The sequence below is a fragment of the Apodemus sylvaticus genome, chromosome 2, assembly GCF_947179515.1.
Source record: "Apodemus sylvaticus chromosome 2, mApoSyl1.1, whole genome shotgun sequence".
NCBI lineage: Eukaryota > Metazoa > Chordata > Mammalia > Rodentia > Muridae > Apodemus > Apodemus sylvaticus.
Genome location: NC_067473.1, coordinates 2,204,237 through 2,221,137, shown reverse-complemented (window position 1 = coordinate 2,221,137; position 16,901 = coordinate 2,204,237). Strand labels below are relative to the sequence as shown.

General features: G+C 42.4%; 1 protein-coding gene across 3 annotated transcripts in view; it reads right to left on the bottom strand.

The window, feature by feature from the left end:
- Positions 1-4,225: 4,225 nt before the first annotated feature.
- Positions 4,226-16,901, bottom strand: part of Paxip1 (PAX interacting protein 1) — a 50,698-nt gene continuing 38,022 nt past the window's right edge. For 2 of the 3 annotated variants that reach the window (XM_052172967.1, XM_052172968.1), the window contains 6 exons: positions 15,051-15,219; positions 13,856-13,956; positions 6,541-6,675; positions 6,366-6,441; positions 6,225-6,284; positions 4,226-4,657 (listed from right to left, as the gene is read on the bottom strand). In XM_052172967.1, the coding sequence (XP_052028927.1) occupies positions 4,641-4,657; positions 6,225-6,284; positions 6,366-6,441; positions 6,541-6,675; positions 13,856-13,956; positions 15,051-15,219 (558 nt within the window). In that variant the 3' untranslated portion in view covers positions 4,226-4,640. Of the gene's footprint in view, positions 4,658-6,224; positions 6,285-6,365; positions 6,442-6,540; positions 6,676-13,855; positions 13,957-15,050; positions 15,220-16,901 lie in introns of those variants that run through there. The other variant, XR_007976533.1, reaches the window with a different exon arrangement.

The following is a 16,901-nucleotide window of genomic DNA, read 5'->3' as shown; positions in this document are numbered from 1 at the left end:
TAGGACCACACGTGCTGGCTAAGGAAGGGACTTCAGCTCTAGCATGATGGAGGCAGCAAGGACCAGACTTAAGAGTATCCTCTGGTGCACAGCAAGTTTGAGGCCAGCCCGTGAGATAAGTAAGTAAAACAATACTTCATTATATTTTTAAATATTTAAATTAAAACAGCAATCTCTGTACAGAGCCATATTGGGGCAGTCATGCACATGGTTTGAGTTTGACATTGGTCAAGGACAATCCCTGGCTTCGGGCAGGAATCTGACCTTAGGACATAATAGGGAAGTAGGTTAAAGCAGAAATTTTTATCCTAGGGTGGAGAAGCTCAGTGAAGGTTAAGTTCATTGTTCCTCCAGGTCTAGGAATTCCTGAATTAAGCAGGTGACCCACCCAGCTGCCAGAGAAGTCAAGACAAGGACCTCCAAGAGAAGCTAGACAACTTCCACTGGAACTCAGCCCGGAGTCTGGGGGGAAGGGTTTGCCCAAACTGTTAAAAGGTCTGGCACCATTAAAGTTTCCGGCCTTGATCATGTCTTGGCCCTTCTTCTTTTTGCCCCTTCCCTATCCATCCCTCAGCTTCTGTTCCAGAAACCCACTTTGTAATAGCTGCAGGCAGCTAAGGAATACAACAGAGTGGCACCCGGACGCGGGGCTGGATTCAAGAAGGCTTCCTGAGGTGACTCTGTCTTGGTGAAGCACCGCGGAAAACGGAAAAAGGAAAAGATGGTATCCTGCACGGTGAGCTAGAGGATACAGACTAAGTGAGGCAGTATGGACCCAGTGCTGAACTCGCTTAGGGAGCAGACAGTGGAATATGCGGAAGGAATTTGGGTAGGCATTTGTCCAAAGCTCATAAGAGCTGATTCAGGCGAAAAAGAAAAGAGTTTTAAATACGGGCATATGTCCGCAGCCTCCTTAAAAGAGCTGCTTAAAGAGGAAAATGGGTGCAATTGTTAACAACAAGCGTGCTTTTCTTTCTGTGTATCTTTCTGTGTTTGTCCCGGTGCACCGACTGTTTGTCTATGTGTATGTTTATGTCCTCTCTGTGTTTTTGTGTGAATGACTGTTTCATGTTAAAAAGAAAAATTGGTAAGGATTTCATCTGCTGGCAACCTCTTGAGCCAGCCGCAGTTTGTGTGAGGATTGATTTAAAGCTTCACCGCAGCGCAGCTCACTCACCCAAGAGGCAAACATGGCTGGGGATAAAGCCGCTTTTAAAAGCCCAGAAGCCTCAAGGTTTGGGACAACTTTGGTTTAACTTATGAAATTTGTGTAATCACTTTATTATTGTTTCTAATTGGTTTTAACGGTATAAGGTTTTACATATCTTGACTAAAGAGTTATAAATTAATTGGTTATTATTTAAAAGGTATAGCGTTATTAAGAAAAGGTTAGTTTAAAACTGGTGGTTCAGTGTTGGAGCCATCTTAACTAGCTACACGTGGCCTAACGCGACTCATGCTTTGTTCTTGTTTATAATTGGTCTTAAAGGGATATTTTGCATGTCTTGACTACATAGAGTATTGGCTTGTAAGTCATTGGACATGACTTAAAAGGTATATGTTATTAACAAAAAGTTAGGTTAAAGCTGGTAGTTTAGTGTAGTTGCAATTTTAAACAACATGTGGCATGACGCAACCCAGGAAATACAGGCCTTTAAGATGCTCCTAAATTGGCATGGTGTTTTGTGTGAATCTTGGCCTGGCGATTGGTCTTATAAAGATTAAGATTTAAAATAATGTCTCTTTAATAAGTTATACTGTCATACACTTGAACATAAGAACTGGCAGACAAACTTTGTACTGTAAAAATGTGTTTGCCATTGATTTAAAAAAAAAAATAGATTGTTTAAAATTGGGATTTACTTCCAAGGTTGTAGCTGTGCTCTAATGCATGGAAAAATTGAGTTACAATAAAAATCGCCAATGTGTCATTGGCTGCAGTTTTCAGTTTGCAGGCTCACGATTCTTAACATATTTTGTAATTAAGATAATTTTAAGAGTGGTACAGCTGTGGTCATTATAGGCCCATTGCCACTTTTCCACAAGTTTATAGGCTACAATGGTAGAGCAAAATTTAACCCTCCAAGATTAAAAAGGAGATCTCAGTAGAAATATATTTGATATCAAGCAGGTTCCTTTGACCATGGAATTACTGGTTTCTTTTGTTTAATCCTCAAAACGTCCTTGCAGGACTGGTAGGTTTGGGTCTGGTCTTAGATAAAAGGCTCAGATTAGAAGATATTTACTTTTGAGGAATCTCATACAATGTCCTTGCCAAGGACTCAAGGTGGATGCTAGGGCAGATAAAAAAATTTTACATTTGAGTTAATGCAAAGCTTAGAGCTGCCTCGGGGGAAGCTAGTGAGGAAGCTTTGAGAAATTGTTTCTGCCTTACCGGCCCCACCTAGGGAGTGTTTGGACATCATTTAATATCTGGGTATTATGGTATTATCTGGTAATAATGTCTTGGGTATTCCAAGTTTCTAGGTTAATATCCACTTATTAGTGAGTGCATACCATGATTGATCTTTTGAGACTGGGTTACCTCACTTAGTATGATATTCTCCAGCTCCATCCATTTATCTAAGAATTTCATGAATTCATTGTTTCTAATAGCTGAATAGTACTCCATTGTGTAAATATACCACATTGTTTGTATCCATTCCTCCACTGAGGGACACCTGGGTTCTTTCCAGCTTCTGGCTACTACAAATAGGGCTGCTATGAACATAGTGGAGCATGTGTCCTTATTGCATGCTGGGGAATCCTCTGGGTATATGCCCAGAAGTGGTATAGCAGGGTCCTCTGGAAGGTGACACAGTATATATTCATAATGAATGGTCACCATCTTCCAACGTAACCAGCTGAGTGCTAACACGCACCTGGGGTAAGAGACTGAAACTTTGAAGCTACAAAACATTAATTAAAACCAGACACAATTACCAGAAAATATTTAACTATTTTAAACAATGTGGGCCAAATATAATTTTTTTATTTATTTTTTGAGACAGGATCTCACCCATGTAGCCCTAGATAGCCCAGGGCCTGCCATGTAGAACACTGTATCTCAGCATCCCAACTGGCACTATAGATGTGCACTATCTTTGAAAACACCACCTTTCTGGTCTACTTCATAACAACCATTTGCTCATCACTTTGCCCTGCCAGCCAGCCTCAGGCTTAACAGCTGTGTAAGCCCGTAGTTCTGAACAGCTTCTCAAGTTGTATATCTTGGCAGCTTACAGAAGATGCTAATGGAAAAGTTAATCAAGGGCTGGAGAGATGGCTCAGCAGTTAAGAGCACTGACTGCTCTTCCAGTGATCCTGAGTTCAATTCCCAGCAACCACATGGCGGCTCACCACCATCTGTAATGGAATAGGATGCCCTCTTCTGGTGTGTCTGAAGACAGCAACAGTGTATTCATTATTTAATAAAATAAATAAAACAAGTACTTTGTTAAAAAAAAAAAAGGTTAATCAAACCAGTCATATTTCTGTTAAAGAAACATCCTGTCTCCCACACAGGTGACAGATGTGTGACGTCCCAGAGAAGGCTGCTGTACCTACATCCATCTTCTCCCAGTGTCTAAGACACAGGATGGCATGTGACATGCTGGCAAATCTGACTGTTCCCATGTACGGAGCTCTTCTCCATACATTTCCGATTTCCATCTGGAACTATTTCATAGTGACAACTTCCTCCAGATAATAAAGGCCAGCTCTGCAGGGAGTTTCTCAGGTCACTTAGACAGACACAAGCTTCAGAGCAGACACTTCAAACAGTCTGTGAAGAAACTGCCTGCCTATGTAGTGCTCTGACCAAACCTGACACTAGGAATGTCCTCAGTTCAACAGAAGAATGTCTCTGCAGATAATAACAGTCCAATGCAAAGCCACCAGAGATCAGGCCTAGTCAGAAAACATGGAGGTGGAAGACACTGCTCTTCCCTGTAGAACAGAGCACTGCCCCGCCCAGGCTGGGAACAGCTCACAGTTTGCATATAGTGGCTGTCTAGGCCTCCAGTCCACCTGTCTGGAGCTCCTGAACCACATCAGTGAAGGGTGACTATTTATGAAATACCATCAAAACTCATTTCTCCAGGAGGAAAGTTACTTCAAAAATACTCTGCTGTGAAATTTCTCAAAATGCTACCCATTTTGTTGAAAATCATTTATGCGAAGAATATGAATTTTAAATAATCACTCAATTCTAAGTTCAAAAGTACATTTATTTAAATGTGAGCAAGTTATCAAAAGAAAAGTGTAAGAAATAAAAATAATCAAAGTACAAAACATTTCATATCTTTAACATCCATAATTTAGGCAGCAAAGTCTTATTTACATCATTTTTATTTGTAGATGAAATTTCATACAGCTTTCTGAAAACACATAAAAACCTGGCAAATTAATCAGAAGACTTAATGTGGGCTCTTAGGCATATAATACAAAACATAATTTATGTTTCCTAGAATAAGATCATACATCTTAACATGATGCAGTCAGTATTACATCTGTTTTCCTGTAGAGGTCTCCCTAGGCAGAGCTGGAGAGCAAGTCCTCTGCAGGAAGGGAGGCCTGGTTCACGCTGCCAGCAGCTGCCCTTGTGGTCCAGGCTCCAGGCCGGCAGCAGCAAGAGGCCATCAGTTAAATTTATATGTGACCTTGTTGAGGAAAATGGTTTTCACACACAAGGCAGCAGGGTCACATTAGGCCAGAGGCCCCATGGGAGAGGTAGCTCTAGAGACTACCTCCTTCTGTATTCAAGCTACCTAGTCCTGTTGCAAACTCTAACACCCCTGCCATGGGCTCTCTACCTGATACATGGGTGGCTGGGTGGAAGCACCCTGCTTAGGTCATAGCTAAAGCCTAATCCAAGGCACAGTCCTGGTTTCCTGTCCCCAAAGCCACCACAAAAACATGTCCTTGAGAAAGCTGTCACCCTAAACGTCTTATATGAGCAACACTGAGGGCAGCAGTGATTCTCAAAATTCCTAATGCTGCAACCCTCTAATACCTCATGCTGTGCTGAGTCTCTACCTCAAAATTATTTTCATTGCTACTTCATAACAGTAGTTTTTATTACTGTTATGAATTATAATGAAAATATCTGATATGCAACTCCTACAAAAGGTTCATTCGACCCCAAAGGAGTTGAGACCCAATGGGCTCCAGGTCTTCAGCTGACCAGTGTGACCTGAAAAGCAGCAGCTCTAGCATGTTCTAAGTGCAAGCAGTGTAAGAAGCCTGGGGAAGCTAGCTATCAGAGGATGTGCTGCATGAAGACCAGATGCCACAGCACACCTGCCTCCTGTCCTGTCACTGTCCAGCTCAGTCTGCTTGGAGGAGGGTCCTTGCCAGGTCCCTGCTGGCCACCTAGCTAGGTCTTCTCGCTCACAGTTTACTGAGCTGCCCCCCCCCAAGGGGAAGTGTTTGGTAAATGCACTCAGCTGGGTGACACCACACAGATGAAGGGCCAGGGATCACATCACTCTAACCTGGGGGCTGTTCACACATTAAAGTAACCACCTCAGCTGGACACGGTGGCTCACGCCTGCCATCCAGCACTCAAGGTGATGCCTATGAAGCCAGCTTGGGCCACAGGGTGCCAGGCCAGCAGGCCATAGAGAAAAACCTCTCAAGAATCTGTGTGCTGGGCTGGAGAGATGGCTCAGGGGTTAAGAGCATTGACTGCTCTTCCAGAGGTCCTGAGTTCAATTCCCAGTAACCACATGGTGGCTCACAACCATCTGTAATGAGATCTGCTGCCCTCTTCTGTTATGTCTGAGGACAGCAATAGTCTATTCACACATATAAATAAATAAATCTTAAAAAAAAAAAAATCTGTGTCCTTCTAAACTAATAGCTGGGATTTAGTGATACAGACTGTAAACTGGCAGGCTTCTCCCCTGGGATCCCGAAAAGCCTTAGCTGTCCAAGACCTGCCCAGCCACATCTGCACCTTGACTACAATGCCTTATCAAGCTGTGTCACTTCCTACCTCAGGGCTGTGGAGTGTGGAACAGCCTTCAGGCACGGACTTCTACCATTCTTTTTGGGGTCAAACTGTCAAATCCTTCAACACCTACGTAAGCCAAACAGGTCCTTGGTTGGTCACCTTAATAGCAAGGAAAAAATCTGGAGACCAGACCACGATGTCTGTTTTCAACTTGCAAATCCACCTTCTGCCTCACCTGTCCCTGCTATGTGCCCTCGTAAAGGATATGATTCATAGTCCAGTGTCTGTGTGAGCACTCCAGTCAGGACAAACTCCGCATTGTGAACATCTGAAGGAACAGAACCCAAACTGTTAGGACAAGGCCACTGAGAACACTCACGGGTCAGTGCAGAGGAGCAGGGAGCCATACCTATTCCCCTGGCAAAGTATTCTCGACATAAGTGCAGGTCATTCTCACAGGAGATTACAATGATCTCTGACAGACTCTAGGGAAGAGAGAGGGCGAGCTCATGAGTGAGGGAGGGAGTGGGAGCAGCGCCCACATGGGGCGGCACTGGCTTCTCGGGCGGGGTCTACTCTCTCACCTTATTCTGCTTGTGCTCCATGAGTTTCCGGAAGGATGGCTGCTTGGCTAACACCTTCCCCCCTGCACACTCTACGATTGCCTTCATAGTTGCAAGACTTGGGCAGATGCCAGGGGTGATGTAGAAATACTTTGTCTAGAAGTAAACAGAAACATATCTTTTAAATGTTTTTAATTGCATGTAACTTTTCATGAAGCTTTTTTGGACTTTGTTTTTTGCAACAGGGTTTCTGTGTAGCTCTAATTGTCCTAGAACTTTTTCTACAGAGCAGGTTGTGAACTCCAAGATCTGTCTGACTCTTGTCTCCAATTTAAAGGTGTTTGCTGTAACACCTGCTCTACTGAGTTTGACAAGATATCTTATTTTATAGGCTCGGTTCCCCACTCACTCCCTATCTTCTCCCACCCGGGGGTGGGGGGTGGGGGCGTGGGGGGTGTCAGCTGAACACCTCCCACAGGGACCAAACGGATTGTAGGCAGGAAAAGTAACTATATTTAGATGCTATGGTTAATCTGAACACATTTATAACACAAGAGTCTGGTAAGACATTGGTGTTGCATTAAAGACAAAAATCAAAACACTTCCCTTGATGTCACTTAACCAAAAGAAAGTTCAGAATTTCAACTCTCTCCCTGTGTCTTCCTTCCATCCTCTCCTTTCTGAATCTGTACCTGCTTGAAGGCTATCTTGGAAATCTGTCCCTGTCCCTGAGTCTGCTTCTGTCCCTCACAAAGGGTTTTCCTTTCCCCTTTACTGAACAGCATAGAAAATCATCACATATGGAAGGAATAAGGAATCCTTCACAGAAATCGTTAGCTAAATTTTACAAGGGACTAAGTCACAGACTCTGACTAATGCCCAATAATCCAGGCGACAGTATTACCAACACGATTCTGATCAAGCAGTATCTAAATGGTATGCTCAGCATTTATGATGGATATTATTCTTCTAAGATAGCTTCCAGCCACCTGCTGTTTCCAGCCAAGATGATCAGAACACATGTTGAAGCACACAGGCATCACTCTTAGGTCAGGGACACAGAAGAGTACATGACTTAAGTACAACTATGTGTTAGCTTAGGTTGTAAAAGGTGATTACATAGGAAATCCAAAGCAAGTAAGGTTGATGACACATTGCTTCTTAAAGGCAGGTTAAACCAAATGCTTGGTACACAGTAGGACAGCAGTCTTAAGTCTCAAGCAAGCCCAGGATATTATTAGCTCCACTGTGAGATCTAGTAAAAGTTACATTCAAAGAGAATATATTTTTATCACCCCACATGGTCACAGCTGCCACCTATAGGCAAAGTTTTTATACACTGTTTAAAGTTTACCTTTGTGTTATTCAAATGCAGATCTCTCTGCCTTCATATCTTGTTTCAATCAGGACATGGCTTTGTAATGCTTATACCAAGACTCTCAAGTTTGTATAAACAGTTACCATTTATTCTCTGCCTTGTCAATAAATGCTGATCACCTCATGACTGGGCAGAACAGAGAAAAGGGCCAGTTGCCTGCCAACCAGAGGAAAGGAAGAGGGAGGGAGGGAGATTGAGATGAACGAGGATGATGGAGGATTTGAACCATGAAGTAGTGGCCTGGAGAGAGATCACGGAAACACACCTGAAGCCCAGAGAACCAGCTCACTAGCAATATGCAAGTCTCATGAGATGGATGAGGCTGGGAGGGAGCCAGATTACCATAGCTAAGGTAGATCGTTTAGCTGCTCAGCTATTGAGGTACAATTTGAAATAAATATTGCTTCTCTAGTTACTGAGCTAACATAAGGTTAAAATTACAGCTACTGGATTAATTTACTGTTACATTTATATTAAAAGAAATTTCAATTATAGATGGCCCCCAACTTAACAGCAATTAGAACCTAAGCTTGCAGCTGTAAAATGCCCAGGGTAAAAAGCAGGGATAGCCGAGCGGTGGTGGTGCACGCCTGTAATCCCAGCACTTGGGAGGCAAAGGCAGGTGGATTTCTGAGTTCGAGGCAAGCCAGGTCTACAGAGTGAGTTCCAGGACAGCCAGAGCTATACAGAAAAACCCTGTCTCGGAAAAAAACAAAACAAAAACAAACAAACAAACAAACAAAACAAAACAAAAAGCAGGGATAAAGTCTGGCTAGCCCAACAAGGGGTTTGGTCTCAGAAAAAACAAACAAAACAAACAAACAAAAAAACCGATAACAAACCAAAAGAGACGATAGTATGGAAGGTGGCCTTTTTTTTTTAGATTGAAAGATTTATTTATTTTATTTATAGGAGTATACTGTAGCTGTCTTCAGACACACCAAAAGAGGCCATCACATCCCATCAAAGAAGATTGAGCCACCTTCTGGTTGCTGGGAATTGAACTCAGGACCTCTGAAAAAGCACTCAGTTCTCTTAACCACTGAGCCACCTCTCTAGCCCAGAGAGTGGTTTTTAAAAAAAGTCCCCACTGGACTTAAAAACAGAACACAGAAGTTGGAGCTTCTTCCAAAGGCAAAGCACAGTGGAAGAGAGGAAGAGACCCCGCTCCGACCAGATTACTCTGCAGCTTTCTGTGCCACCACCCTGGGGTATGTAGTTCAGACCTCTGTGTGGAGTAGGCCAGCTTGGAGGGCTGACACTTACAGAAGCCTTGGGAAGCTCATGGGGCAGCTCTCTCAGGTGAAAGTCCTCCTAAGGGCAGCAGAGCTAACTTACTAGACCTGATCAAAGGGGCTTCTCCTGCTCAAACACATGCTGACCCAAGGAGCCAATGCTTTTAACTCTACATCTTCCCAGAGTGAGTGAGGAACTGGGATTGGGTAAGGTATTCTCAGTTTCAGGCAAAAGGCAGAAACACACCTCTTCTCTGTGAGCTGAAAGTAAGAGGCAGAACTGCTCATAGCACAAAGGAGAAGCCAAGCTCAAAGAACAGATCATCTGATCAGATAAAAATGGTTTAAAGGTTGTAGTTCTTAAACTACAAAAGGAGCTAATTATAAAAATACCATAGTTAGATTTAAATACATTGAAATTGATAACGTTAAAGAAATAAAACACATAAAGATTAATAATACCATAAAGACCTTTTGGGCTCCATACGATACTATTTTCTAAATGGTCCAAGGGAAATGGATGCTATGGAAGAAATTAAAACATGGCCATTTATAGCTATGACAATATTAAGTTTCATTCATATCCTAATAAGCATTTTAGTTTGCTATGTCTTTTTGAAAAATGGGGCCTTAGCATAAATTCATGAAGTTTAAAGGAAACTTTGCTAAAATTAATAAATCAAAATAAGATATTAATGTTACAGATACAAAATAAAAAAATAAAATGTGGAAGCAAGAAATAGAACAATGAGTGCAAAGTTTTTTTTGGGGGATTTGGGTTTTTTTTTTTTTGGATTTGGTTTTTTTCAAGACAGGGTTTCTCTGTGTAGTCCTGGCTGCCCTGGAACTCACTCTGTAGACCAGGCTGTCCTCGAACTCAGAAATCCGCCTGCCTCTGCCTCCCAAGTACTGGGATTACAGGTGTGCGCCACCACTGCCCGGCTGAGTGCAAAGTTTTATAGACCAGGTTGAACAAAATACTAAGATAATAGAGACACAAGAAAAGAAAAAAATATAAAACATAGATACAGGCCTTAGAAGAAAAATTAGGAAGTTTTATAATTAAAAATGGGGAAAATACTAAGATAATAGAGATGCAGGGAAAGGAAAAACATGAAGAACAGATACAGACCTTACAAGCTTAGAAGAGAAATTAGAAAAGATTATAAGTAAAATTAAGAAAGATAAAATAAGGCTAAAGCTTACTACATCACCATCTAATGAAAACCAGGAAAGTCAGTCACAGGTTGCTAGAAAACTAACCTTAGCTTATCTATTAACCTTATTTACTATACACAAATGCCAGCAGCAAGAGGCCACCCTCAGGAAGAACTCAGATGGCATCCAACAGAAAGGCAGAATTTATAAAACTATAAAAGGATGCAACTTTAATCTAAGAAATAATTCCTAAAGGCTTTCAAGAGAAGCCGAACTGTCAAATGTTTTAATTGTGATAAACAAAGTCACTTAAAAAGAGATTATAGACAAGGCATTCCTAGAAACAATATTTTTTCCTAGAGAAAATCCAAAAAGAAGGCCCCAGCCTTCTGGTATGTGCTGAAGGTGTGGCAAAGGCCTGCACTGGACTAATGAATGTAGACCAACAAGGGTCTTGACAAGGAAACCCCTTGTTCAGAAATGACTCAAGAGACCCCAGTATAAAATTCAAATCAGCCATGTCAGGTCAACAGCCGGAAAACCTCATTTACAGAACAATTAAACAGTACTGCTCTGGATATAAACATTAATGGCCAGCTATCAAAGGCAGAGAAGTTTCAATAGATAAAACAGAAAACTCGAGAGCAGAGGCTTAACTGATACAGGAGCAAATGTAAGAGAAGCTTCAAAAGCAAAAAAGGGACCAATCTCCCAGAGAGATTGGGAGAGAGGTATGCTATTCTTTCTACAGGAAAAGAAAAACTATGGCTCCTATCATCCAAATTAATAAAAATCAGATTTGATAGAGGAAGACCCTCCCATCCCCAAAGATCTTAGCTACAGACAAGAAGACCAATAGAACAGGTAACATCATTTGCTGATTCCTCTATATGGAAACAGTCCTGAAACTGGCTGAGACACAAAAATGTCTCTAGCCAGAACTTCAGCTGTATATATAGCCATGGATCTTGAGTTAAGGGATGGTTAAGAGGTGAAAGTTAATAGTCAGTCATACTCATGGTTATATCCGATACTAGTTCAGTTAATTACAGTAAATTTTTTTCAAAATTATTCAGTGTGGTGGTTTGAATATGCTTGGCCCAGGGAGTGGCACTATTAGGAGGTGTGGCCATCTTGGAAGAAGTGTGTCTTTGTCTTTGGAAGAAGGGAGTGGGCTTTGAGACCCTCCTCCTAGTTGCCTGAGGAGCCAGTCTTCTCTTGTTCCACTTCAGAACAAGATATAGAACTTTTCAGCTCCTCCTACTCCATGTCTGCCTAGATGCTGACATGCTTCTTGGCTTGATAATGGACTGAACCTCTAAACCTGTAAGCTAGCCCTAATTAAATGTTGTCCTTATAAGAGTTGCATTGGTCATGGTGTCTATTCATAGCAATGAAAACCCCAACTGAGACATAGCTAAGAATAAACAATGTTTGACAATCTAGATATACTGTAGATAATTGGTCTTCAAAATTTTCGGACATACACAGAATATGGCATTCATAATTATTTCATTATTAGAAGATCTTTTGACTATGAGACAGGTCTGCTCCCAACAGTATCCCATTCCATGTTAAAGAAGATGATGTGTATCATATGGAGTGGCTTCAATTGTGGCAAGCTAGCCACTAGGCAGAGAAAATGCCCATGCTTCAACTACAAAGAAATCTGTGCAGAAAGGACAAATGGACACAGGAAATCGACTGGCAAGCTCTGCTAAGACACATGTAAGTCTTTCATAATTCCCGCTTCGCAAAAAATCTGAAGGCTGAAGATGGATGTTCTATAGTTGCAGGGACAACAGTAGAGTCTGTCTATAGACAGCCAGCTATTTCTGTCATTTTTACAAATTTTTTGGAAACTGCATTACTGCACTTCGTTAATATTCAGTTAATATTTATTCCTTCTCATATCTCTATGGGGTTGAAGACTAGATAGTCAGAATCTTACTAAAAGCTTAAATTATTTAGGATTTAAGATGATGTTCTAGGTCTAAGAAGATGTTCTTAGGTTGACAATCTAAGATAGGATAGATAATAGAAAATTTTCTTTAATTGCTAAATACTATGGACTGGACTTTGTTACTGTATATCATATCTTATGGCTTCATAATTGTTATAATTGTATTCAATTCATACTGAAAGAAAAAGAGCCTTTTATTGTATTAAAAAGGGAAATTGTAGAGAATATCTTGTGTATTGTATAGATGCAGCACCTATCAACTAAAAAGACTATGGCTTATGGCTTAGGCAGGAAATAGGAGAGACATCTGGGAGGCAGAAAGAATTCTGGGACAGATCCAAGCACAGGAGATTTGCCAAGAAAGATGTGAGGAGATGGATGCCTGGTACCTGAGCTCAGGTAACTAGCTACGTGTCAGAATATAGCTTTAAATAAATGGGACATTTTAAGTTATATCTAGTCAGTAAAAAGCCTGGCTAATATGGCCAAGGTATTTGTAAATATATTTTTAGTCTGAGTCTTATTTCTCAGAGCATAGGGTTGGAAGGAAGAACTGGGGCCTAAACTTTACAGCCATCTACAAGAAGCAGAACAGACTATGCCAAAGCAGGATTAGGGCACACTTTTGTCAGTCTGTACACAATTCCAGTGCAGCACAGCACTTGGCCGCAGCTGTCTGCCCAGCAGGGAAACAGCAGCCCCAATTCAGCTACTACAAACAGAAAAGGAAACGATACTGATGCTGATTCTTTCCTAGGCTTATAACAAAACTCTCACAGAAAATGATAAACATTTAGAAAACTTAGTCCCTGGAGGTAAAACTGAATCTTGGCTTCCAAATCATTTCTAAGAAGTTCAAAGACCAAATGATTTTTACTGACTACTTAGTTCTCTGATTTAAAAAAAAAGAGAAAAAGAAAAAGAAAAGAAAAAAGATTACTTCCTAACTGCCTCAAGCCTTTTATCTATCGAATATTACAAATACGCACTCCTAAATTTTCAGTTTAGCATTCAGTCAGAATGTTCCCAAGGACCATCTCTGGTGGAATGTGCATTTAGTGAGCACACAAGCAGAGGCTTTCTAAGGTTTGTTAAAGGTCAAAACCCAACAAACTGGTTATGGTGGCCAATGACAGTAGGATTTGCTGAAGGAGGCAGAGGCAGGAGGATCGAGATTTAGAGGCCAGCTTGGGCTATACTCATAAAACAATCAAAACAAAAAGCCAGAAACCTGAAATGTCTTTTATCAGTTCAACTATTCATCAACATACAGTTGGATCCCTTATCAACAACCGATCTACCTTAGGTTATTACGACAACCTTTTCAGAGTAAGGGGTGTTCCTGAGACCAAGTATGGTGGCACATGACTTTAATCCGGGTACTCAGGAGAGAAGAGGATCTTAGTAAGTTGGAAGCCAGCCTGGTTTATACAATAAGTTCCAGCCCAGTCTGATCTACACAGTGAGAACATGTCCATATCTATTAAGATGTGCTACACTCCCTTGCAAAAAGTGGCATGAGATAGAAAGGACAGTTGGGTGATCCTATCTATCACCACTGCCACGTCTACTTAGCTCTAGGGGCTTTCCTTACCAGCATACCTTAAAGAGGGGAGAGACGTGGGCTCGCTTTAAGGACTCTTCCAGACTGAAAGAGAAGAGTACTTCTGCCTCAGCATCTCGCAGGATGTAGTTCTGCTCATCTGGAAAACAGAACAGTGTGTGCTCTGAAAGGTTCACCCTGCATAGAGCCAGGCCTACATGCAGGCAGGACATAGAACCCACAGCTAAACTTATCCTGTGATTTGGGTACTGTCCTGGTTGTTTTTATGTCAACTTGACACTCACTAGAATCATCTGAGAGGAGGGATAATTAGGAAATTGTTCCCAGAAAATCAAACTGTATGTAAATCTGAAGGGCATTTTCTTTATTAGGAAGGGCTCAGTTTTTTGTCAGTGATGTCATCCCTGGGTCCTGAGTGCTGTAAGAAAGCAGGCTGAGCAAGTCATGTGAAACAAGTCAGTAAGCAGCACCTTTCCATGGCTTCTGAATCAGCTCTTGCCTTCAAGTTCCCACACTGCTTGGGTTCCCGTCCTAACTCCTTGGGTGATGAACAGTGATATGGAAGTGTATGTAAACTAAACTTCTCCCTCCCCAGGTTACCTTTGGTCATGGTGTTTCATTGTAGCAACAGTAATGTTAACTAAGACAACTATAAAACAAACAGGCAAATGTTCTACCACAGAACCACACTGCAGCCCCCAGTATAACTAACAGGAGGGAATGTGCTTCAATGAGAATGTGCCATTCTTATCTACTAGGTGCTCTTGTCTACTAAGACTTTTCAGTGCAGTGGGAACTGCATATCACAGGTGAATTTCCAAATGAAATGTACTAAGAACAAAGGCTGCAGTTTGCCTTTTCCCTCGATGTCATTTAAAAACTAAACCTTACATCTTATTGTAGAATACAAAGATGTCAATCAAAGGAATCCCTGTGATAGGCAATAAATTTATAAGCTTAATTAGATGAATAGATACCAAATAGTTAAAGAACAAACTAGACAATACTAGAGCAAATTCAAGAAAAACCCGCAATTTCACCATTGAAAATGAGCACCCTTAGCCAGGCAGTAGCCAGGAATACACAGAAAAACTCTGTCTCAAAACAACAACTGAAAGAAAGAGAAAGAGAGAAAGAGTGGGGGAGGGGGAGGGGACGGAAGGAAGGGAAAGGGAAAGGGGGAGAGGGAGGGGGAGAGGGAAGGAGCACCCCAGCCCTGCCTAGCACACACACCTATAAATGTCTGGCGCTTGAAGCAGTCCTCCAGCCAGTCCGGGGTCACGATGTGCTTCACCACAGAGATGGCCGTCAGGAACTTCACTGTGCGTGTCACCTTGCTGGCAATGAGGTGGGTACACTTCTTTGTGGACTCAGCAACTTCCCCACCAAGAATGTACAGCTTCTGGAGCCACAAACACACCAGAGAGGGAACCACATGTCAGCAGAGTGACACATGGGAAGGTCACCTTCCTCGGCTGCACTCTTGATTGGAAAGGCAAAGCTGAAAGCACCTCAATGGCGTCGGCAGCCAACCCCACAGGACCTGTGTCACAACACAGGCTCTCCAGACATCAGTAACTGCATCTAAACAGCCCAGGCTCCAGGACTCTCCGCAGTACAGGTACTCAGCCCTGAAAAAGACCCACCTCCGACCAACAGTGACACAGCTGGGGGACTGAGGTGTATGCATGTAACAAAGACCATGCAACGGTCCTGCTCAGGTTTTAGAGGTCTACAAGTAAGATTTATAACAGCAGTGTTAGCAACTGCTTCCTTGGAAAAAAAAAGGGGTGGGGTGCTGGCAAAGTGGCTTAGTGGGTAAGGACAGTCGCCATCAAGCCCAATGACAAAAAAGTCCCATCCTGGAACCCACACGTTGAAGGAGAGGGCCAAATCCTACAAATTGTCCTGTGCTCTCCAGATGTATGCTGTGGCACACATACAATACCCTGCCCGAACACAACACACAGAAATAATTTTACATAGTGTATGAATCTAACCACACAGCCAGTGAATTTCTGACCCTCTTCCACCAAAACTACTAATAACCAGATCCCACCAATCCCTCCAATGTTCTCTCAGAATGTGTATTTACAAATGTTCTATTATTACCATGCACTCCACCTACCCTACCCAGGGTAGCCTCCTTCTTCCCCAGAGACCTAATCATGGGAAGACCATGTTCTCAAGAGAACCTAGAGGTCCAGTGCCCCTCAAGCCTGAAGTCTCTACACTCAGCTATTCAAAATGATAACTTCATGAAGTTGGCAGGCCAATGGATAGAACTAGAAAGTATCCTGAGTGAGGTAACCTAGACCCAAAAGGACACACATGGCATGTACAAGTGGTTATTAGCCCCAAAGCTCAGAAGACCCATGATACAACTCACAGATCACATACATGAAGCTTAAAAAGAAGGAAGACCAAAGTATGAGTGTTTCAATCCCACTTAGAAGACAAAATAATCACGGGAAGCAGTAGGAGTGAGGGTCCTGGGAGGGAGAGGGGAACGGGAGGGGACAGGATTGGGTATGGGAAGAGACAGAAAGCAGTCCAGAGGGTCAGGAGAATGAACAGAAATATGTAGCAAGGGTGGGTGGGTGTAGTGGGGAGGGGACCACTAGAAAGTCCTAGGGAAGCAAGAGGTTCCCAGAACCCAACAGGGATGCCATTAACCAAAATACCCAATAGAGGGGAGACTGAACCTGAAGAGACCACTTCCATGGTCCCTAGCTGAGGGACGGGGTCACCCACCCATCTCAAAAATTTTAACCCAGAATTGTTCCTGTCTAAAGGAAATGCAGAAAAAAATCGTGGAGCAGAGACTGAAGGAAAGGCCATCCAGAGACTGCCCCACCTGGGGATCCATCCCACCTGCAGACACCAAACCCTGACACTACTGCTGATACAAGAAATGCTATGAGACAGGAGCCTGATACAAGAAATGCTATGAGACAGGAGCCTCGTATGGCTCTCCTCTGAGAGGCTCTGCCAGCATCTGACTAAAACAGATGCAGATACTCACAGCCGACCTCCAAAGGAAGAACAACAAAATCAACTAACTGGATCCCCCAGAGCTCCCTG